The sequence below is a fragment of the Corvus cornix genome, chromosome 10 (assembly GCF_000738735.6).
Source record: "Corvus cornix cornix isolate S_Up_H32 chromosome 10, ASM73873v5, whole genome shotgun sequence".
Classification (NCBI taxonomy): Eukaryota; Metazoa; Chordata; class Aves; order Passeriformes; family Corvidae; genus Corvus; species Corvus cornix.
In genome coordinates, this window is record NC_046340.1 from 14368287 (window position 1) to 14393422 (window position 25136).

At 39.5% G+C, this 25136-nt stretch overlaps 1 protein-coding gene across 2 annotated transcripts in view; it reads left to right on the top strand.

The window, feature by feature from the left end:
* Positions 1–25136, top strand: part of LOC104684036 (neuronal acetylcholine receptor subunit alpha-7) — a 38077-nt gene that overhangs the window by 6581 nt on the left and 6360 nt on the right. The window contains exons 3-8 of one of the 2 annotated variants that reach the window (XM_039557667.1): positions 12491–12535; positions 16327–16436; positions 21347–21426; positions 22560–22727; positions 23109–23303; positions 24527–24613. In XM_039557667.1, the coding sequence (XP_039413601.1) occupies positions 12491–12535; positions 16327–16436; positions 21347–21426; positions 22560–22727; positions 23109–23303; positions 24527–24613 (685 nt within the window). The remainder of the gene's footprint in view (positions 1–12490; positions 12536–16326; positions 16437–21346; positions 21427–22559; positions 22728–23108; positions 23304–24526; positions 24614–25136) is intronic. The other variant, XM_019280842.3, reaches the window with a different exon arrangement.

A 25136-nucleotide genomic window follows, 5' to 3' on the forward strand; every position in this document is an offset into this window, starting at 1 on the left:
GCAACCTTATTTCTGTGATACTTGTCCATCTTTCCTGTGCTTCTAAATATCTTCTGGATTTTTAAACTGTTCTGTCAGCATCTTTCTTTTACCTAGTCTTCTCAACCAGTGTTAGGTCTGGAAGGATATTTTAAACACAGGAGGATGTGTAGGTTGGAATGGGAAGCAATGAATGTACACTAATTAAAGACAGTTTGCAGGAAGGAAAAAGGGACTGACTAAAGGCTATAAAAAAACCTCCTCATAATAGTTCGCTTGAGGACATTAGAGATGTTCATTGTATGTGAAAATCAGAACTTCTATTCTGCTTTCTGGTTCCACAGGAGAGGTGTTTGGAACGGTTTTGTAATACAAATCAGCTGGGGTTTTTCTGTTTGTGTGGGTTTTCTTCTTAATAGGAGTTAGGTGAAGCAGTTTCTCAAACATTTTTCTTATTCTTTGTGATACAAATATCAGCCCAAATCATAAAAACTCAGTGCCTCTTTTTTTTTTTCCTAACTGCATTGGTATGGATGCCCCATTAACTTAAAAAGTGACTAAACATCTACTTCTATGTCACTTGTGATGAAAAAGGCTTGTAACCTTCCTGTGAAAAGCACGGCTAAGGTGCTAGCAAACAGACTCCTCTGTGACACTGTTGTAGAGCACAGGGCCCACCACATAAAGGCTTCACATTTTACACAGGGCCTCTTACTAGAACAACAGAACCTGCAAAGTCACATTATCTAGTAATTATTAGTAGTCCTCACTAATCAGCTAATGAAACAAAATCACAGTGCAAGATGTAATTTCTGGGAGTCAGATCTGGCTAATACTTGGTCTTATACAAAGCTTTTAATTCACAGATCTTTGGGACTGAAATGAATATACTCCTTGTAATATTCAGAGTTGTTCCTCTTTTTAAAAAAGACTGTCACGTTCAAATACTAGACAATACAGGATGTCACTATTTAATACACAAGTTCATATCTTTTGTTTTGACCAGTATGGATCAGCTTGTTATGGTCTGTGGTAATTTGTATGAAAAGGTTGAAAGTCCTGTATTTTTCTTCATAAATGTTCTTGTTCTTGGCTAGTGGAGCTCCACTGACCTGCACTGGCCAAGGATGTGGCTCCCTAAAGTACAAGTGCTTGATGAGCCTTTGCAGCCCTGTGTGCCTGGTAAATGGTTTCCCTGTTGCCATGTTCCTGGGAGAGCCATGGCCTCAGCCCCAGCCGAGGAGGAGCCCTGTCCCTGTGTGTGTGGCTTGGTCTCTGCTTGCACAGACCAATTACATGCTCCATAAACGTGCTGCTCCTTGGGAAAGCCTCTTCTGCTGTGCGCAGAAAGATGGGAGCTGTCTGGGTTCCTCCTGGGTTTGATTTGCCTCTGACTGCAGTGTCAACATGCACGAGAAGGGAGTTCAAATACAGGTGGCTGCCCCTGCTGAACCCATTTCCTTTCTGGAAAGGCTTCTGGAAGTGCTGTGGGAGGATGCTGTGGGCTGGGTGATTTATGTGGGGAAAAGCAACTCCCAGGTAACCATCACGGCCTCAGCCCCACTCCTGTAGTGTGATCTGTGTGAGTCTACAAGTTGGCAGGAATGTGCTGCAGCAATCTTGGGGATGATGGCAAGGGAAGGCAGGAAGTGCTGCTAAAGCAAGGTGGTATTTCTGTTTCTGTTCTCTGTCTCTGCTCAGGGCTGCATTCTCAGAGGCCCACGGATACAGTGTCTGCTTTTCTCTCAGCAAAGCACATGCTATCAAGTTTCCAGTCATTTACAAATCTAATATTGCTGACAGCAGTTGAACAAAGTATTGTCAATGGATTGGAAGCAAACAATTCTATATCTATGAACAGCATATTAACATAAAAACATTCAAATGTTAATTATTTCAAATTTAGATGATACAGATGTGAATTCTTCAGTTTCTCCTGAACTCTTCACCGTATTTGCCTGAATAGACTACTAAACAATCCAACTGTTCCCAATCTAAATATATCTGTGAGTTACAAAAATGGAAAAGAAAGAAAGATTAAAAAAAAAAGATCTCACAATGGGTCGGCAGTGGGGAGCCTATTTGTACAAGCACTTATATAGAAAAAGAAATCTTTTAAAATTCACTTAGAATTTTAATTACTTAAATAATTTACTGTGTTAGCCAATTTATTTTTAATTTATTCAAAATTAAAAGATTTATTTTCCAAGAATAACCAAAAGCAGCCTGAAGTAAATGTCTATTCAGATTTAACCTTCACTTGTGCTTGCATTTTCATGCCTGTTACTGCAACTAGAATTTGATTTGTAAAAAGAAAAGGCTGATAACCCTGGCTTCAACAACAGCTAACTGTGAAGCACTAAGAGCATGGCATGAAGCCATGCTGCTGCTCACTGGCAGCAAGATAAGAATATGATATTCATCCAGTTCATCTCTCCCAAATCATCTGGTAGTGATGTGAAGCCACATTTGCCTGGTTTATAATCTTGTCTCCTCATTCCTTGTGTGCTCCTCATAAAAAACTACCCTGAAGGGAAGATGATCAATAACCATGTGCAGAGTTGGGGGACCCATGCACATGTTTAATTATACAGCACTGCTACTTTGAACTTTTATTGGCTTTTGTTGCGTTCCGTCAGGAGTGTTTGCACATTTCTGTGCTTAGCATCCCCTTAATTACTCTCAGTAACTACACAAGTGTTCTGGTTTAGGGTTTGAGAGGAAGGAAGGAAGGAATGAAGCCTCTTACCCACCATCTCCAAAACTAAATGCAAGATTGAGGACAGAAAAAGTAATGAGCACTGGCAGAGCTCAAGAAATTCAGATGAGCATTTTTATGGATTTTGGAGAGCTCACTCCATCTCTGTCCCCACAGACAGAAATAATCTTTTCACAGAGGAGAATTTGCTCTTTTGTGTTGCAGAAAAAGCAGCCTGAAGGACCGTGTAGGTGTTCTGACATTTCAGTCAATGCTTGCTGCATTTGTGAAAAAACAGAGATGTGGTTGATTTCCATCAAAGTATTCCTTTCAGCTAAGCTCACAGTTTCTCAGTGCCTTTGTAAGTGATCCTCTACAGGCATATAAGAGAATTGGGGACAGTATGGATTTTCATGGAAAGCAGGAAAGGAAGACCCTTAAAAGAGGACTCTCAAATGTGTCTATCAGAGGACATAGGGTAAGGAATAACTAGAACCTCTGTAATACAATTCATCTTCTCGAATTATTGAAGCCTCTTAGCAATACTTCTGTGTCAAGAGTTGCAGAGACATTCAGCAGGATAAGCAATGTGTTTTGTACTCTGCCCTTCCCAGGAAGTTTTTTAATTGCCATGGTGATGTCTGTGCTGTATCCTAGATTGAACCGAGAGCCCAAGACATTGAAGATAATGGGTAGTGTTACATACCACAGGAATTTTGGAGCAACTCCTTCTTGCTTAATTTTCCTGTACTTGGAAGGATGGAGGTAGGATGTAGTATAGTTAGAGAGACTCTCTGGAATGAGTAATAGCACTGTGCTGTCTGATCCTCTGAAGCTGGCTTTACGTATGTCCATTTGTCGTGCACAGAGCTATTTCTCGTGATTGTGTACGATACCTCTGTCTCTGTGGCTCTGGTGTTCCTCAAAGGTTTCAGCTGATGCTAACTCATGGAAAATGTGCTCTGGTCAGGTGTGGAAATTTTTGTTGCTGTCACTTCACAAAAATAGGATAGATGAACGCCAGCAGCAGGCTGGTGCTGGAGCTGTGTGCTCCGATCACACACAGGGAGAGGAAGAGACAGCTTTGGGTTCAGCTCTTTTTTCTCCCATAACTTTCTCTTCTCTCCTTGAAAAAATCACACACACTTTCCTTCAACTTTAGTCTGCTGGTACATTCAAGTGTAACAACCTGACCTTTCAATTTCGGTGTTCAAACGCTTTGATTCCCTCTGGTTTTAACACTATGTAATGAGTGGGGCTATGGGGGCTCTATTGTTTGATCTTATCTTGTGGAATGGTTGGTAGTTCCCAAATTCCGTGTTCAGAACTGACATGCCTGTCTGTGTCAGACTGGCAATCGTAATCAGCACCTAGAGCCTATTTCAGGGTTCAGTCCTCTCAACAGAAGTCTGCTACAAAATATACTGGAATCAAGACTTATTTGTAAATAAAGCAACAGAACACAGTTATTACTTTGCATGTTTGCAATAAATTTAACTGCACTTTAAACTCTATGCTGTATTCAAAAATTGAACTGAGTGAAACCTACAACTAATCATGGAAATTCATAACGTAACTTGAAAAATACAACTTGCTCTTCAAAAATATATTTTTCACACAAGGTATGCTGATGTATGTGATTAGTTATGCTGTACTCTGCTCATTTTGTATGTCTTATCCCTGCTTGTCTTTGCAAAGATGAAAGTGTTCATATCTAAATACAATCTCTTGTTAACAATGATGTACTGAAAAAAAAAAAAAAAGAAGACAGACTGCTGTTACAATTACATCCCCATGGTAACAAAAATGGTACATCATGAGGCTCTTACACATATTTATAATCTCAGCTTCTTTTTCCTGGAACTCTGTGAAAGCCACTTCTCCAGCCCACTGCCAGGACAAAGCCCTGGTGCAGCCAATGGCAGCACAACTCAGACCTAATAGAGCATATCTGGAACACAAAGACTTTCCTACATCCTAAGAAGGCTCCTCACACAGATGGTGTGCTCAGAGTTAAGGTCACTCTTTTATGCTCTTTCTGCAGCAGCTTTTTGCTGTGATGGATTTGCATCCATCTGGGGAGACCTGTGTATGGTCTGAGTAAACTGCCTTTCTTTTAAAGCAATATAAAGTAATTGGGGAGAAAGCAAATGCTTTTTGCAAAAGCATGTAAGACACGTTGGTGTGGAGAAAATGCTGGCCTTTTTCAGACACAAACAGCACAAGTTATAAAAAAAAAGGCAAAACAAACAACCCCCCTCAGAGTTCACCCGAATTAGGTTAAGCAAAGTAATCTGACTCTCTATCTCATACTCCAAACTCAACCTTAACCCAGGTAAAATTCAAATTGTAGTTTTCTAATTTTTAAGAAAAAAAAGAGATATTAAAAAAGCCAAAAATGAACATCTACTCCTATCCTCCTATCCCAGCAGCACAGAGTGCTCTAGTAATATTTTAGCATTTTAACTTCAGAAACCTTTCAACTTCCACAGAACTTTAGCTTGAAGCAGAAGCATACTTGTCTGTTGTATTCAGGTTTACTTCCTCACTGTTTTGTTTCACTCTGTGTACACCTGAACAGTGCATGGGACAGAGGAACTCCAGGCTTCAATACCTGTGCAGAACAGATACCTGAAAATCGCTGTTTTTTTCAGACTTCCACATAGGTCAAACTCTACAGTTACTAAGTCTGAATTGTAACTGTGTGTAAGCTCATAGTAAACCTTGTATTAAATCTGTGCTGGCACAAGTGTTAAAGACAGACCAGAACTGTAAACTAGAGCACCTGTCCACCACTCTCACCTGGAGGTTTCCTTTCCTCCTCTTCCATTCTCTACCTCCCAGCTGCTGGATGCTCTTCCTCAGGAGTGTGGCCTAGTGACTTGCAGACCATCCTACTGCAGTTTCTATCCCATGGAAACAGGAGCTCGCTGTGGCTCAAGCACAGCCTCTGCACCCCCTGTCCCAGGACCCCCTGCATCCAGCACCACAAGCTGCTTTCCATCCACACTGAGCTCACACTGCCCTGCTCAGCCTGGCCCTTCTCTTGGTAGAAGTGAAACCAGCCCAAACCAGGAAAATGCTAAAGATTTAGGGGACTTCAATAAACTTTACTCACTGTATCACAAATTAATGTGAGGAGGAGGTGTCCCTAGAGGGAAACTCCGCCTGTTTCCCAAATATAACACTTAAGTATCACAGTTAGCCCCAGAATAGCCATTTATTGCCTTGTTCCTCATTAAATTTACAGTCCAAAGTCAACTTTCTTAAAAAATCAAAATGGATAATGGCAGCAATCTGTTCCATCTGTGTTATCTCTATCAACAAACCTCCACTTTTCCCAGTCAGGAGCAATTCTCCTGAGCCATTTTTTATTTCAAAGACCTCCAGCATGCAGACTGTATGAAGAGCCATTCATATGCCATCCATCACAAGTCTAATAAACCTAAGAGCTCAGTGGAAGAGAAGTTATCAAATTTCATTTTAATTAACTACTCACATTTTGGTTGGCCTTTATAGTTTAATTCTTTGATTAAAAAAAGCTAGAAAAAATTAAATCAAAGATCAAGAAGCACACCAAGTAATGAAGACATTTTCAGGCTGGGTTTTGGAGACTTCACTATAAAACTCACCTTAATGCTACAGGAGATACTTAACTAAATCCTGAGCACAGCTGCAATTATCTCTAAAGGTCTGAAGGAGCCAGAGTCTGAGTTAGCAGGTGGCAAGAGTCAGGCAGGTATCATCCTAGCTGTTAAGGTACCTCAGGCTAAATTTGCTTTGCAGTGGAAGGTGGAAAAGAAGGTGATGTCCTAAAAATTTTCAACTTTCACTAACATCACTAATTAGGGGCTGAGTATAAAATAATGAGGACCAACTTCTCAGGAGATTCTTTGCACCAACAGAATCAGGGCAAATTAGCAGCTGATGTGAAGGGAGTGGCCCTCGTTTAACATTAACACCCCAAGGCCAGGTCATGCAGAACTGGCACAACATCCTGACTGTGCTGTTCAACTCCGGCTGAACAACAGTTTGCAACAGTTGCTCTAGTTTTGAAGGAGCCTGGCTTTCCCAGCAGGAGGCTCTAACACTACAAGATTAAGTCATAAATGCCAGAGCTCTGCTTTTATACAAAAATGTCACTGGTATGGCAAAAGTCAGAACACCAAATAAAAATGTGTGTTTAAGTTTGAAATGGTCTCAAAAAATGCTGTGCAACAGTGAAAATTTATATTTTTCACTTCTGACATTTTATGGAATAATTTTCTGTCTTTTGCACCTATTTTTAAGAAATCAGAAACATTCTGTGGTCTGTTCCTGATGTTGAGTCTCACATGCTGGACCATGGAATATTATTAATATTATTTATGCAGTGGGAATAACTGTTTACACAGCATTTTCTGCATAATTTGAAATATGTGCTGTAAGCTCAGTCAAAATAATTTTACTGTATAAAAAGGTCTATTGCTGACCACTGGAGAAGTGAAGGGTTATTGCACTGGCCTATTTCTTTCATGGTGAAAGGGAAGTCAGGTAGGGAAGAGGCATCAGGAATTCCAAACTTTTATCTCACAAATCATGTACACTGACTTTTTCTTCATCTTTATACTGCTTGAACAACCTGTTTCACATTGACAACTCTTTGTTTGGCTTTTTATTCCTATACAAATCTCCCCAAAATTCTTAATTCCCTCTACTACATTCTTCAAGACTGGCTGCAGCTCCAGCCCACACCTATGGGTGATCAGGGGTAGTCCTTGGCCAGCAGTTGCAGTCTTCATTTCAGTGTCCCTGCAGAAGCACCAGGATGGCTTTTTTAAGTAACTGATTTTTATCCTCACCACCGAGATAGCAAAATTCAATTTTGCCAGCATGACTAAGAAGCCTTGAGCCACCTTTAATAGAAAAGTTTAGCTTTAACCTCAGCACATGAGGAGAGGATATTTGCAATGGACCCCCAGGGTGACTTAGTGTGGGAAGACTGAGAGGTCACTTTGGTGCTCTCAGGGCTGCAGGTGGGGGAAGATGGAGACACTCCTCTGGACTCTCCTGCAGGTTGGCCACACAGGGTGCTGCTGTGCACCAGCACCATGGGCAGGGATGGGAAGTGCAGCCCTTTCACTTCTCTCCATAACTTCTGAGGATCTTGGATTCATCCTGTCATTCTGGCTGCCTGAAGTATGGACATAAGGACATCTTTTGTCACCTGGCCATTTTATGAGTGCTTAACTCACCCTGTAGCCCATCCTCTCAGTACTAATTCTGTAGGAATTCAGGCTTTTTCAGCTGATACAGTTTAGTGAGCTCAGTGCATGACCTTGAAAGAACAGGAAGAAAACCCCAAGCAAAAGTTAAACATAACAGGATTGTAAATGATGGGGGGGAAATGTCATTAGGCACAGGTAATTTGACATTGTGGATCAGAAGATGTTGAGAATGTTTAATGAACAAGTGCTGAGACAGTAAGAGCTAATGAACTGACTAACCTGCTGGTTTCAGTAGGATGACATTCAAGCACACAAAAGTGAAAATCAGTAAAGAAAGTGTCTTACGTGTCTCTCACTGGCTGTCAGGGTGTTGTTAACTTCAGACTACAGTTAGTAGCTTCAGTTTTGCTAGAGGGTAACAATCAGGAACATAGCATTCTGCTGTAACAAGTGATGTCTTAAAATGTTCTTACAAAGTCTTTATTAAGATTCAAAGTAATTGAAGCCCAGTTCAAAGAGCCATAACTTCATCTATAACTTAGGTGAGGTTCAACCATGTAAACATAAAGAATCTAAATTTGAAGTGCAGAAATTATAGCTCATAGATTTTAGTCAGGAGATCACCTTATGCTAGTCCCCTGGGAAGTATGTGTTTCTTGCTAGATGCTGCACATCACTGCATGCCACTCTCTCGGCATGCAGTTTTATTTCAGTTATTTTTCCCGTCGCAGTTGCTGCATAGCTTTTCTAATGTGGATGCTGCATGTGCTGAAATCCATTTGAAAGGACACATGTCCTTACCAAGTTTATAGTGTCCAGGCTTACACCCTTCACAGAGCATTGTCAAGTTTCTATCTCTTCTTTTATATATTCTGATGAACACAGGGTAAGGGAAGGATAATTTGAGACTCTCGTAACTGTGTTTCCAAAGGTGATCAGTCTGATGGATTGTATAAATTGAAAAAACAGACAATAGCAGGAGTGGGAACTGGAAAAATGGAGACAGTGCAATTTCCTTCAAAGACCTGTAGAAATTATTACCTCTACCTTCAAAAATGAATGAAGGACCATTCAAGTCTCCCGATGTCAGCTACTTTCCCTTCATTAACTGCACTGCCACAAAATACATGACAAACAGCGCAGTAGCAATTTGCCATCTGTCCTCTCAGATCCTGACTGTAGTTACGGATAGAGTAGGCCAAAGCAGCCTCCCACCCACCTCCCACTGTGCCAAGGAAACCTAACTCTCCATTAGCAGGGCTACTTGGCCAGTACTGTCTGAACAGCAAGTATCCTAAAGCAGCTGGCGTGGGGGAAAAACCACACCAATCCAAGTGTGATACGGTGTCTGGTCTCATTCTCTGTTGGGAAGGTTCTCCAACACCTCAGATAATATTGTGAAGCCATTTTTCTTTCCTCCTTTATAGTAGAAAGGGTTTTTAATAGGAGCAACCTTGGTTTTTGTTTTCAAAACACATGAAGTGTTCTCTAAGTGTATACAAAATGAAGTGACAAAAACTGGTGAAGTCCTATGAAGCATTTCAAGCCCACCCATCATCTTATGGGGAGGTAGTGCACAACTCTGATGAGAAGAGTGTTAATGTAGTTTGCTGTGAAGAATTTAAAACAGTGTCCAAAAAACTCTCCTAAGCAGGGAGAAACCCTGCAGGATGTCTCCTGTCACCAGCTTTACCTGGGGATACAGAGAGTGACAAGCCCTCTAAAATAAGAATCTTTCTGCTAGTGATGGGTGAGTCAATCCAGTAATGACTAAAATGTTGGAAATTGTTTGCTCCAATAAACAGTATTAAAAACCCAAAACACTGCTATAAACCAAGCCTCAGCAGGCAATAAAGTTTTTATAGGTGAGGAGCAATGGTAGGATTTATGATTCAAACACGGATGGAACCTTAAATATAGCGATCCAAGTGGAAATTACTTAGTTCATATGTAACCCTCTTTCAGGCTCTAAATGCTTCAAATAACAGAAAGAAACACCATGAAAACAGCATGGGCCATCTTCATGCAGGGCTTGTCTTCACAGTACAAGTTACATTTGAGTCAGTGCTCTCAGAATAGCCTCTTTGAGCTAGGTTTGAGTGAAAGATCACACTTCAGAATAACTCTTGGCTTTCAGAATATGCTTGCAGAATGTCCTGCATGCCAACCTGTGATGGCTCTGCCATGTGCCTGGCAGTGGCAGGCAGCTGAATCATCCTGCCAGCAGCACAGCTGGTTTAAAAGTCTGCTGTCCCCCTCAGCTCTGCTACTTTGAGTGCTCAGTGGTGGCTCTCTAGCCTGGGTCTGTGATCTGCACTGATAGTAGGGCTCCCTCCTGCTACTCCTAAAGTAGTTCATGTGCCTGTGCTGTGGGCTCAGGCTCTCCCAGCACATCCCTGTGGCACAGCATCAGCTTAAGCACCAGCAACACTCTGGCTTCAGTGCAATCTCTGGCTGCTGAAAAGGACTTTTTGAAACATCACTAATTTAAAGCTGAGGCCATTCAAGTGTAGAAAGAGATCACACTGGGAATAAAATGAGAGTTTAACTCAGGATTTAACCATGCAGGAGTACATGCCATTCAGCTAATAGTCCTGAAACAGGCTTCTCACAACACAATGGATTCTGAATTGCTCTGCACCTTTGAGTTGCCAGTTATGCCTGTGCAGAGAAACCGCATAGCAGTGGTGCTCTCAGCTTTGCTCAGGGGCTGAGCTGGGACATTACTTTATAGGAACTTGTCATGTTCACCTGGGACAGCACACAGAGCTCTGAGAAAATACTGTCGAACTTTGGAGGATAAGTTATCATTGGCAGTAATTACATCTCACCTAAAATTGGCTATGATTAATAGAAACATGTAGGTTTTACATGTCCTTAATTGGCAACACTTCTCAATAGCCTTTAGTTCATGATGATGTGAATGATCTCTTAAGGATTGTTTCTTCATTCATGAATTAAATATCCCATGCAAACTACTTTTGTTGTGCTCTAACACTATAAGCAGGTTGTTGAGAGAGGTTCCAAATTAATGTTTATGTGGCTAGAGAATAACAGCTACTATTGTAAATTAATTACTGCTTTGGCTGGCTGACATCTTCAGCAATGCCTTCACCATGCAAATTCAGTGGAGCTTAATAATGGATTTCTGAAACCAAATGGTTAGAGACCTGTTTCCGCAGGATGCCATTTAAATTAGTTGTTCACTTGAGATAGTTTTGAAAAAGGTTCATGGAGGTGATGAAGCAGAAAATAGAGAGGAAAAGTACTGAATGACTAGCTGTGGTCTGTGATTATTTATATTTTTTATTTTACTTTTTGTTTTAAAGCAAGGTAGGAGTGTGCATTTGGGGGTGGACTTTATTCAGGAACATTGGTGACCTTTATCTAAAATCTTTCTATTTGTTTGTATGTTGTACATTTAGTTGTGATTATACACAACCTAGTAACATTGTCATACATTTACTGATGCTGCTCCTCAAAAGGCTTCTCTTGTTTTAAAAATGCCATTGTCCCTTGCAGGGTATTTGATTTTGCATGCTATGTAACTTCCTACTATTGTGCTGATCTAAAATGGCTGCAATGAAAGGTCTCTCAGGAGTTCTTCTTGGTTAGTAGTTCACAAAACAAGAGCAGAAGAGGAAAAATATTGACCTTTAGTAAAGTGTATTATTTTAAAAAGGGTTTTTTTATTGTATCAAATGTGATTAGACATTTTTGGCCATTTTTTGGCATTTAGGAACAACATTTAAGTTCAAGAGTGACAGATGTAAGTTGAGGTCTACACCTATGAACAACTCTGCCAGTTGAGGCTGTACAGGTGACTGAATTTCCTATGACACTTAGACTGTAAATCGAGCTTTGACTGGTGTTGGGACAGGGATTGTGTGCTCAGATTGGAAAATGTGGAATACTGACTGGATACATACTATATTCCATTAGCTTCACACAACCCAGGTGGATACTGCTACGGTACCTCCACAGAAAAAGGTCACGGATATTTTCCTGTGTCTGAGAAGTAAAGAAACTCTACAACTTTAGCATTAAGATGCCTACTCTGTCACCTGAACTTACATCAAATAGTCACAGAAGTCCAGGGGAAAGGCCTTAAAAAAATAATAATATTCTGCCCTGACAAGAGTTTTCTGGTAAAGCTGATGCAACGCTTTTTGTATAGTTCTGCTGACATGAGTGGTGCTACTTGTCTGTTAAGAAGCTCCTCAGAATGGCCTCAACACCCATTGTCTGAGCTTAGCCACACTTTGCTCATTATTTTTTCTACTGTCTGCATATGTCCAGTGGATAAGGTTAATTACTGAGAGGGCTGCTCCTACGAAAGGTGATACAGGCAGCCCCTGCTTTAATCTGCCTTGCCTTTGGAGATTCTTTATTGAAGAAGGGCCCCAGGGAAGAGTATGGCAGAAGGATACCCCCAGGAAACAGTTTGACTGACTGTGGTAATACGAATTGAAATTAAAGTAGCTGTGAAAACTTCTGTTGCAATAAGTAAGTGGCAACAATTCTCATTGCTTTGAAAGGTACTTTAGCACAACTGGCTATTTTATAATAGTCAAATGCATTTTACTGGTATTATCCTTCTTTCCAGGATGAAAAGAATCAAGTATTAACAACAAATATCTGGCTACAAATGGTAAGTTTAGAAACTATGTTTGGTTTTCCCTTCAGTCTTAGAGTTTAATCTGGTGAGGGGTTTGAATTTTAGAAAACTTTCAGGTCTGTAAAAAAAATGAGTTGACTCCTTCTTCCATGTCAGATTTTCTTTCCTACCATTACATACCACAGCAGAGAACTTTGTCCTCATTAACTCATGGCCAGCATTGCTGGGCAGTAGTTAATTTTCAATCACTTTTTAATAAATGAAACAGATAATAGACTGTTCAAGAACTTTATGAGACTATTTTGAAATTGTTTTCTGTGAAAGGTTACATTATGACTTAGAATTAACAAGGTGCTTCTTAGCATGCTAACTCCTGTGGAGTCCTAATGCATCCACAAACATTTCAACCATAAGTTTGTCATAAGCTCTGCGAAGACAGGGTGACATGGAGTTTTCTCCATCTATAGCAGCATGGATGAGAATTTGCCATTAATTGAATTCCCATCAGTATTACAGAAACGGAACTGTTTGGTTTAACTAAAGGTTTACAGAAGATTTTTATTATCCCAGACAATCATGCTGCTTCTGCAGAAACTTTATACCTTTCAGTTTCTTTTACCAGCTCATTCAGTTTAAATGCATTATTTTTTCTTTTACTGTAACATTTTCGGTAGAGCACCTCACTTGCACTGATGTAGGCCCTAGGAAACAAATGAAAGACTATTCTGATGACCTGTAAGGATAGCATGGCTGTTCCATTTATACACAAGGAAAATCTGACATGGAAGAAGCAGTCAACTCATGCCTTTTTACAGGCCTGTTGTACAGCAAGATTAAAACTGTCAAATATAATATGCTTTTGGCTTTTAGCTACAGTGATTATAGTTGCTATGATTTCTTACCAGGAAAAGAGACAACAATTCTTACTCAAGAGGCTATAATTTATTTTCCTTCTCTTTTATCTCACATCATCCTTATCTTTTTTGAGATTGTCTTTTTTCCCCCCTAAGAAAATCATTGATTATATTATACATTCTGTATTTCTTTTGATTTATTCACCTGAGCATATACTGGATATAGAGCACGTTAAGACTGCAATGAGCAGCTCACTTGGTTACTACAAAAAAAGTAGCCACTCATCATGGCCTGTGTACACATAAAATAAGTGTTTGCATATTAACTTTCTATTATTGGTGTTCTAGACAGATTCGAAGCATGCTTAAGGCTAACATATGTCATTTTATTATTCTAAATGATCTAAATAAGTTTTTCCCTGAAATCCCTCTCCACTGAATTCCTTGATATGTATGTGTGTATAATCAGCAATCTATCTTAAATACATTTTATGTAATCATCACCAAAATACTTAAATACAAAAAATAACCTGGGAGAAAGGGGAATATAAATCTAGTATTTATACATGCAGACTATTTCATCTGGCCACTATCTCCATGGCAATACTGCTCAGCATAAAAAATCTAAAACTTGATCTAAGTTACAGCAGGAGCCTTGCCTGGTCACACAGGTTGGTACTAACCTAAGCACCCTGAGCTCTTTGCTATTTTAATCCAAATTAAAGGTGCTTCAGCTACAGTAGCTCTAAAGTTAAAGCAAAATGAAGCAGCTCATGCCCTGCTGGATGGGTGAGCACTTTGTACACAAGGCTAACAGAGCAACCGTAAAATCTGCTTAACATTATCTCTAATCCAGACTTGAATATTAAGTTTTCTATTGCCCTTGAATTGTCTTTACGTCACTCAGCATCACCCTGTGCTACAGTGTAGTGGCCATGGTAACTCCTAACGTAAGTTGGGATAGGAAATGATTGGGTATGTTGATATCCAGGATGCATTCAGCTGGCAGTGAGTGCAGCTGCTCTGGCAGCTTCTGAGAGTGAGTCACCCAAAGCCACGAGAGCCACGGCTTTCAATGCCTCAGACCCACACAGCTTATTTGCTTACATTGCTGGCCTTTGGGAAAAACAGATGTATCTTGTCGCCTCAGGACTTCTACATTACACAAAGATAAAGTGTTAAAAAAATACAGTGACGTGTCTACGAGGAAGTTCATGTAAAACAGTTTACTGGGAAAATGTATGTAAAATTTCTGATAAAAGATGAGAAGCAGTTGATCAGCTTACAGAAGCTGTGTATAGATGAACACATGTATCTTAACTAGAAAACTGTAAAAACAAAAACTATGAACAGAGCCAAATAATTGAAGATTTCCATAAAAAACTATTATCATTAAAGCAAAAGGAAAAAGCAGTGCATGACTCAGATCTTTTGTCCAGTTTTGCTACAAGCTCATTGTAAAAAATAAATGAGATAAATATAGAAGCACAGACCAAGAATAAGTATAGTAAACACTTTACAAAAGCTGCATGATGAATGCTATTAGTTGTGTTGAATGCATCAAAATGGTAATTTATGCTGTTGTAAAGGTACAAGAATGTATTTGAATACCAGCAGCATGCAGCTAACTGGGGACTTACTTGGTGTTATCAAACTAAAACTTGCCTATGACAGTAATGCAAGGAATTACATAGACCAGTTTGATGTGAATACCCTATGAGAATGACCAATAACATTTACCTCCACAATACTCACTGGCAATTTATCCTGACCTTAATGTTGATCAAACATTTTCACAAGGACCACTAGACTGAAGGGGTAAGTGTACTACATTTACTCCCCCATTTAAAAGTTTACATTTAAGAAATTAACATTTGGCATTGCAACAGCTTGGTAAATCTGGACAAGTCTTCACTGTAAGTTACATGACGCCTACAGCCAAGCAAAGTTAGCATAAACAAGATAATGTGGAGATAGAAGCACATTATAATGAAGCATAGACATTATAAGAGAAAAATCTGTAAATTTTGTGAAACAAATTGAACTTCATTCTTTATACCCTTGGTGCACAACAGGAACCACCCTAGTATCATGGCAAGTCATTTGCATAGTAAAGAGTTATGTACAACCTCAGTTTCAGGAAAATACAGCAGCTGATGGTACTGTTTCCCTGGAGTGCAGGAGGTAAGCAGCTTGCTGGGGCTGCCACAGTGCTCAGCTGGCTGCAGGCTGGGGCTCTGCTCTTGTTTATGGCTGTGCACCACCATATGGTGGTGGCAGAGTGTGGGATTTAGCAGTGCTGAGCTCAGATCAAAGCCCCACTGGTGCAACTGTGCCAGCCTGCCTGTGACAGCCTGCCTGTGACAGCAGCCAGGGCTGGGCTGAAAGGAGCACAGGCAGCCCCAGGGCAGCCGCCTCTGGCAGGGGAAGCTCCAGCCCGGCAGGAAATTTGTGGGACCGAGCAGTGCTACAGAGCAGCTGCCTCAGAGGTTGCCCAACACCAGGCCCCAGGAGCTGCCAAGACCTTCTACGCTGGCACTAACCTTGTGGCATCACAGTCATCTTCTGTCAGCAGTGAATGCTGGCTGCTCTACTGCATGGCTATTAGCGAGGTACTACAACCTGAGAATTTCCAACAACAGAAAACAAAGTTGTCTATGAAGATAATGGAAGTTACTGTATGAATTATAAAAGCAGTTCAATCCCAAACTGGCACCTGAGACAGTGTGAGCAATAAAACACAAGCACCCCAAATCTCTTCTAGGCTGTTATGTGCACTGCAGCATGAATTGAAAATGAGGGGTTTGAGTTCCATTGAGCTCTAGGTGGCCTAATTCACCCTTTCCAAACATTTCACTCCCTGAAGCTAAACAAGAGAACACCTACTGTTTCAGCCCATCCAGTCCCTGGAGAACTACAGTAAACCAGTGGATGAGATGACCTAACCTACTTTTTGTGTGTATGGCTTAGTACTGGACAGATCATTATCTACAGTGGAATGTGTCTGAATACCCAGGAGTGAAGAATGTCCGTTTCCCCGATGGACTGATTTGGAAGCCCGATATTCTTCTCTATAACAGGTAGACACACTTTTTTTTTGTGTGCACATGTGGGGATGGAGAGAAGATCACAGAATTATAGAATTGCAAAATATCCCATGTTGGAAAGACCTTGAAAGCTCAGCTGCTCCAACCTTTCATGGGAAAGGGAGCCTACATGATGCTTTCTAACACCCTGTCCAAACACAAAGATAAGGCAAGGCAAATGACATAATAATCTCATCAAATTGCCTAGATTTAAAAATAATTTTCCAAAACTTTCTAGGTGTTTGGAATACTGGAAAATTACCAGTCTCCTGTTCACAGAACAGAAGGACATATTTGTAAATACTTTGTGAATAACAACATTGTCCCTACTACCAATTCTAATTGAGTGGATTTTACGAGATGGTGTTTCATGGTATGGATAGTGATAATTTTCTCTGAAATTTTTTGGTTTAAATGGTTACTGGTGAATTCAAATCTGATATTTGCCTGCTTGTCAGGTTTTAGTTTGAGTTTTGCTACAGACAGGAGAGGGAATTGCCAGGAAGGATCTTTGCATTTTTCCATGTCCAGTTTTGGTGTCACTCTTTCCTCCTGCTATGAAAATAGCTGGGATATTTGCTGCTCTCTTCAAACTGTTCTGAGTGGGGCCTGTATCAGGGACAGACAGATTGCCATCAGTCCACTGCAGAACCTTTGGCTGACATTGAGAGTTGCTTTGGCTGTACTGTTACGTGGTAGTTCCCATTGTGGAATTTATTTAGTTCAAAATATAAAACGATGAGAGCTGCCTGCTCTATAACAACTTGCCTTTTGCTGCAGTTGTTTTGGGCTTGTGTGCTGTTGCCCAGGTACTGGAAAGAATTTACATCTGTTCTGTACATGTAGCACTGGCTCTTCTGTGGTAGCCAGGGTACATTGTTTCATTGCCTGTGCAGATGACATGAACTTTTTGTCTTCCTGATGGCATTCTTTCCTCTGTTTCTCTGCCATGTGTCTACTAAGAACACACCCTGCTGTGTTTATCAACCTGATCTCCTTTCCCACTTCAGGAGCTGCTTTTTGTTGCAACAAGACCTAGAGAATAGCTGTTCCCAATGTGTCAGCTGCAGTTTTGCTCCCATTTGCCTTTTGGTGTCCACCCCTGTGTTCAATGTTGCAATCACAGGTGCTGTTGAACTGTAATAATGGGATAACAGCACGCAGTGGCAGCACTTGTCAGGCACTGAGGTACTTCTCTGCAGGGCCTGCATTGTGGCATTGCTTCTCCCAGAAGCACGGCTAACACTGAGTGATCTGAGGTGAGCTCCAGTGCAGTTCACTGTACTCAAGGTAACTGCCTGGCAAGATTACTGCTCACTTCTGGTTTAAGCATGGCAAGCTGTCCACAAACCAGCCTAAAAAACTCTTTCAAATGCTGTGTACACAAAATGGAGCAGCCTGATACCTGAGACAGGTATTTTTTGAAACATTAATCTTAATGTAGTTTTCAATACAAATTTATTTTCTTGAGCAGTTATCCCTAGCTACCTTGATTCCATCAGTGACAGTGTTCTTGGGAGAATCTGACAAATGACACCTTCATTTCCATTGTCCTGATGAATGACACGCTGTGTATGCCATAAAATTGGTACTCTACAACAGCAGTTTAGTGGTTTCCAAAAAAATGAGTTATGACAATATTCTTCCTCATATATATCACATACCTGAGAGAGACTTGCAATATGCATGACAATTTAGGCTTCAGTATTTTATATCCAAAATGAAAGGGTGATATTTTAGACATTAGTAATATTAATATATACATGCTAACTGTAGCTGGAGTGCTTTATAGAATGAGAAGGGTCACAATAACCTGAAAAACTGAAACCCCAATTTTTCTGTTAATACAGGTTTTCAAATCTTTGGATTGTTAACTATGACTCAGTCAGGAAATAATTATTCTACAGTTTCTCTATTGCAAACACATATTTAATCCAAAAATCTTATGCAGAGTTTAGTCAGAGAGCAAAGCTATTTAAAATAGATTCTTATTCCTGTATGAAATTGCATTGGGAATATTATGATGTTCCCTTCTAGTGACATGCCATTTTGAGATAGATGCTTTCAATTTCTATGCTTCACTAGGGATATACATCTGCAGTTACAGAGAAATTAATGAACTATAAATTCACTTTCAATTTTAATGAATGAATGTTTCACTATGTCTTGAGTCCTTACACATCTTGCTGCAGCCTAGTACAGAGAAATTGTGGCAGTTGATTAAATTTTACAACCAGTCTATTGTGGGGAGAGCAGGGCCAGTTCATCTGTAGTTTTTCTGAGGAAAGAAAATCTTGGCCTTTGTACAGATTCCAGGATTGACTGTGTTAGTGTCCTGTGGGCTATCTTCCACTTTTAACTACACTTACTAAAAGTGCTCATTTCTGGTGGAATTTTTTTTCAAATGGCCACAAAGTGTTCAGTACTTCATGGAATGACAAAAATTCTGGAAAGTACGTCTCATTTTAACAGTTCCATTTTTCCAGTTTTATAAACCTGAGGTTAGGTCCCAACAGGATTCTATCTTCTAGGTACAGCTTTGTCATCTCAATGTACTGTAATCACTATCTGCTTTCAAGTGCTTATACCCTGAAGAAGAACGGTAGCAGAAATGGTTTTCTATCATTACATTTCTGTCCAGTCTCTTCAAGCAGAGTCTTAGATACTTGGTGCATTTCCAATTGAAGCAGTGCATTTCAAAAAAATGATTAGAAGCACAGCATAGAAAAACACGTGCTCCTTTTTCAGAAAAAAAGATTTTCATATTTGAATCTGAGTACCACTTGATACTCTTTTAAGAATGTGCCTATGAAAGGCAAAGTCATGTGGCAATGCAATCAAGGTTCCTTGATCACTTGTGTTCTTGGGAAAATTCTGTTTTTGCCAATTACCAGAAACAGCAGCAAGGTCTTAGAAGCAACTCCCTGGTGTTTAACTGCCCTCCGCTCCAGAGGAAGACAACAGAACCCAGTCTAGGAGTCATTAATTTCCACTTTACAAGTAATTTGTGTGGCATGGATATTTTTACATCCTAAATTTGACTACTTATTTGAATTCCATCATGTAACCCTTATTAGTTTGAAGTCAAAGCAATTATTTGTCTAATACAGAAGCTTGTTGGAGGACTTTAGGTCTGGTTTTCTAAGGAAATGAGACTTACGCACCTGTGTGCGTGCACACCTGTGTAAATGTGTGTGTGATCTTGCTGCCCTTCTCCCCAGTATCCTCTACCAAACTTGGCAGTGCACTCAGTAGAGATCTTTGCAGCATCAGTTTCTTACAAGTATCACAAAAACAGGGAGCCAAGATGTGGAAGGAGAAGAATTAGAGCTTCAGCTGGGAGAGGAACTGCAACACAAACTGGGAGAAGCCAACCATGAGCTGTGAAGCTGAAGGAGTGGCCTGCACTGGTTCAATGGCCTTAGAACTGAACTGCCTTTTCCCCTCAGCGTGCTAGAATCAGGCATCATACATACACAATACTGAGACTTCTCTGCTTCTCTTCAAAGTTCGAATTAAATACTTGCAAGTATTTTCAGTACTTGTGAGCCTTCTGCTCACCACAGGACGAAGTGCAACTCCAGATGGGCAAGTAATTATTTGGATTTAGCTTTTTCTTGTCTGCATATTTCACAGACCAGCCCAGATATTTTTTAAAATCTAAGTTCTTCAAATACATAAGGGGAAAATTAAAAGCAAATTAAAAAATTCAAATTAAAAATGTCTAAAATAACAGTTGCTTTATTTTAGCTTCTGAGATATAAAAATTGCATCAGAATAGATCAAATATTAGAGTACTCTTTTCAAAATATTTCAATAAGGGGTTTTCTGCTAATAAACACCTTTTAATGACTTGATTTTCTGCTAGAGTTATGAATATTTCACTTTATGCCCATCTCAGATTTTTACTCTATTTTTCTGATGATGTCTTAAAAGGTGATTAGAAAATTATGAGATACTGAACCACTAATACACAAAGAGACATCAGAGACTTGTCTTGTTCCAATCAATCTAGAGATGGACAGGTTTTCAAAGTTCAGATTGCTGCAAGAATCCAGACTCTGAGGCTTGTGTGACTCCTCTGCCCTGCCCAGCACAGCTGGCTCTGCCTTTGCCTCGTGTGCCAACCCACCCCACAAGGAGACAGGTTGGAGACTACAAACAGTACAACAAATACAGTAGCCTATGTCTCATTGTGCTTCCCATATAGAAGTTCTTAAAATGTTCATGCCTGGTAAATTCCTGGGACATAGTGCCTGATATAGTTGAGATATTCCTTGGCAGTAGCTGCCAATTCATAATTTGGAGCACTCTCCAAATGACATTGTAATTCTTCTAGAGACTTGTAAGGACAGCACCACTACACTGACACCTTGAATAGGGCTGCCTTTTTTTTCTTCCGGTCTGAACCCAGTTTGTGGGTTCTGAGGTAGGTAACGAAGGCTGGAGCTGCATTGAAGAGTCTCATGTATGACATGCAGTAATAATGTTCACCCGTGCAAAGAGGTAGGAAGGCACAGGCACTGGAGTATCCATCTCCTCGTATCCATTAGCTGCTGTTAACATAGACAGCAAGAGAACAGATCTCCCTGTACAGTTGCTTGAGAAGTTTTTAAAAAGTGCTTACTTTCCAAATAGAAATCAATAGAGTCAAGGCACTATAATGAATCTAGTGGGCAGGTGAGCAGCAAGAATGAGGTGGCTCACCTTCAGTTACAGTTCTTAATCAGAACCAAACCCAGAAGTATCAGACCAGTTACTCTGAGGCCACAGAAAACTGGTGACAGGGAAAAAGCTGTCAAGTTTTTGGGGTGACATAGTCCTTTAATGAGAACAGACTTGTCTCAGACATTCTTCAGCCAGTCAAAGAGCAAATAACCCATTTTGTTTTTCCCTTGTTCTAGTGCTGATGAAAGATTTGATGCTACTTTTCACACTAATGTTTTAGTCAATTCTTCAGGACATTGCCAATACCTGCCACCAGGTAGGCTGTTTGCATGTCATAAATTTTGACAGATTACTTATGTGTGGTGTGGTTTCAAATTTGCCATAAATTCTCTTATATTTTATTTGTAGAGCTAGCATAATCTGATAGATGTAAGCCTAGATGCATTATGGTTACATGGTTAACACCTTTGCATGGAAGCCACTATAAAAGATACATGTTTTATTACAATTATGTAAATTCTTCTGTCATAATGCACAATTTCAGAAGTTTGGAAGTACTTACTCTAAAATGATATTGTTTGTTAAAATCATGGTAATGCCTCAATAAATTTTTATTTTAGTGTTTCTTTTATTAATATGTAACTTTACAGTAAGATGCTTCGTAACATCTTGGATGCATTTCTATTTGAAATGATTCACTGAGTGCTTCATCAAAACAATTTTTAGTCTGGATATATAGCAGTGGAGCACTGTTTCTGTTCCCCAACTCAATTAGCATAATCACTAGAATTAACTCTTCCTAGTATCAGAGTTTTGCAAACTACAGCAGTAGAGCCAATGCTTTCCAGACAAATTAGGTTTTCTGCCTAAGATCTCCAGAGGATTTCAGGGGTTTGCCTCTTCATTTAAGATGCTCTCTTGATTTAAGATGTTCCATTTGGTGGGGGATTTTCAATTCAATTCTGAAAGCTGCTGAAGGACAGGGTCTGACTCAACAAGTGAAAAATAAGAAGCTAGATTTCCTGAGTAAATCAAGAGCATATAAATCTAATAATACAGCAAATAATATTTCAGAATTTCTTATAATTCAGGATTTCTTGCTTTAGTCAGTAAAAGAAATATAAACAGATTACATATTCCGCTTCATTTCTTTCTGAAATACTGTATCTAGAAATCTGAGTTCTTCTCTAAATATTCTTCCATTACGTGCCAAAATGGAAGAGTACCTTAAAAAATAGTTAATAACATCAAAACATTAATGGTACAGTTCTTTCCCTTTCCTATGACTGACTTTTGCTCTTTACATGTCAAGACATGACTGAGATTAAATATGCCTTACAAGTGAAAAACAGAAGGCACAATGTAGAAAAAATGCTGGTTACAAAATGTACATGAAATTATGTGGAACAAGCATTCAAATTAAGTGTTCTTGTTTAAAATCTCACCTAGGCATATTTAAAAGCTCATGCTACATAGATGTGCGCTGGTTTCCATTTGATGTTCAGAAATGTAAGCTGAAGTTTGGATCCTGGACTTACGGAGGCTGGTCCTTGGACTTACAAATGCAAGAAGCAGATATATCTGGCTATATTTCAAATGGAGAGTGGGACTTAGTAGGTGAGCTCTTGATTCCTTATTTACACTGTGAACTTGCAGCCTTGTCTCCACTGCTGAAATGGATGGAATAACAACTGGGGAATGAAGACAGAAGTTAAATTCATAAATGACCTAGCCAGTAGCATTTGAAACTCTTGAGAACAGATCTGAGATACAAATCAACATTAAAAAAAAGACAAATTTGCTGCTTGAGTTCTGCAAGTATCTTTTATCTGATTTTCCTTTATCATCTGAGAAAAAGTGGGAATTAAGCTTAAAGAAGTAGTTTTACATGTAGTAAAACTTGGAAAGCTAAATTTATCCTTTTAAAAAATAAATGCTACATAATATACAGTTTATTCACATTAATTTCTGGTTTTCTTCCTCTTTTCTCCTTCACAGGAGTTCCTGGGAAGAGAACTGAGAGCTTTTATGAATGTTGCAAAGAACCCTACCCAGATGTAACCTTCACAGTTACCATGAGACGTAGGACTCTTTATTATGGACTCAACCTCCTTATTCCTTGTGTCCTGATATCGGCACTTGCTTTGTTAGTTTTCCTGCTTCCAGCAGACTCGGGAGAGAAGATATCACTAGGTAAAGTATTAATAGGATATTGTAAATGTGACTAAAGCAAAAGAAGTTGTCCTTTTAAAATTTCTTTTTGAACAGTCTTAGGCAGGAGGAATAGTTTGTGTGTCCTGTTCTGACTCATGAGCTATTTTTAGTGTTTGATGCTGACCAGCAGAGGCATAAACAATTCCCGAATACCTTCCTTAAGAAGCAGGCTTTCATTTTGACATTTATTTGCTGAATCTCACATTCATTAGGTAAAGCTTAAGTTTACAAATACACATTTGAATACTTTAACATTGAATTCCTCTTCATGCTTCCTTTTAATATTGAGTTGTATTAAGAGCCCATAGTGCCTTCTCAGAAAGATTGATTCTAATTGCTCCTATTGTACTTTTTATAGTGAATTTTAACTCAAATATTGGTTTGTGAAACAAATCTGATCTTGAGTACTTATCTTTAAGATGGAGTTTAAATATGTGAGCAAACCTTTTGTCCCATACAAAATTCAAATGAACTGACTTCTACTAATTAAACATTGCTGTTTAAAGATAGAAACAAAACTGACATGCGGAATATGGTTTAATTGAGTAATATCCTTCCTAATCAAGTTGAACCTCACCATATTTTAAGATGAATTCTTTGTTCCTAAATCCTTTCCCACCTGACAATGACTCTTTATTGCTTAAGTCTAGTTCTGAGTAAAGAGTAAGGCCTTTTTCCAGAAAGACGGGAACTCATCACTGAGCAATGAAAGTCAAACTCCAAAACCCAACAGTCAAGACTGCTTGGGCATAACCCCCTGCGGAACCCAACAGTAATATCAAAGGATACCAAAGTTTGTCCAAGGCAGCAAATCTGCTTTTGAGGAAATTTATGTATTACACCACCTGTAGCTTCCATGACAACTAATCAAGTGTCACATGCTCAAATACTCAAATTCACACCATGTTTCTAAAGCTAACACAGTGCTTTGATTTGCCTCAGCTAATTAGCAGATGATGATAGAAGTTGCACTGTTACAAGGATGTAAAAATATCCATGTCTGTGCAAGCATTGGCACCACTTTGGCAGCACTGCTCCCCTGAACTTGAGGCAGTACAAGGAAGGACAGGAGTAGCACCAATGTGCTGGAGCAGGGGTACAGTGGCACTGCATTTTGCAGAGAGCACTCCTTCAGATTAATTTTGTTTCTCTCCCTGTTGTAATTAAAAGCTACTGATATGCTTTCACACTTTATCTTTCAGGTATAACAGTTTTATTGTCTCTCACTGTCTTCATGCTGCTTGTGGCTGAAATTATGCCAGCAACATCTGACTCTGTGCCCTTAATTGGTAAGCTTTTATTCACTTGGATTTTTTTAGCAAACAAGGTGCAGTGACTTTGCACAAAGGCCAGCAATTAAGGCAAATCACCAGCTGTACAATGGATGACTGCAATTGAATTAGAAAAATATTGCAAATTGATTAGAGGCTCTGATGGGTGCTCTCTACTCTGAACGAAATAAGAGAACCTATGGGTATTTGGGGAAAGCGTAAGAGAGTCTATTTTCCATGGAAGAATTTGTTGCAATTTTGACACAATTGGCCAGATTGTGTTCTATATTCCTAATTCCAATTAGGAATACAGAGCTAAACTTAATTACATCTTCCTACCGTAATTGTTCAAACAAAAAGAGAAACTTTTCAAAAAAAGTACTAGCCAATCTCTGTAATAATACTGAAAGAAAATTAGAAGGCAGCCCGTGTCAAGGTTTCTTAGAAAAGGCAGGTGCTTAGTTCCACAAAAACAACAGCTAAAAGCTGGCTATCCCCTCAAAATAATGTCTGATCTTTCTGCTGTTGAGAAATCTTTAAA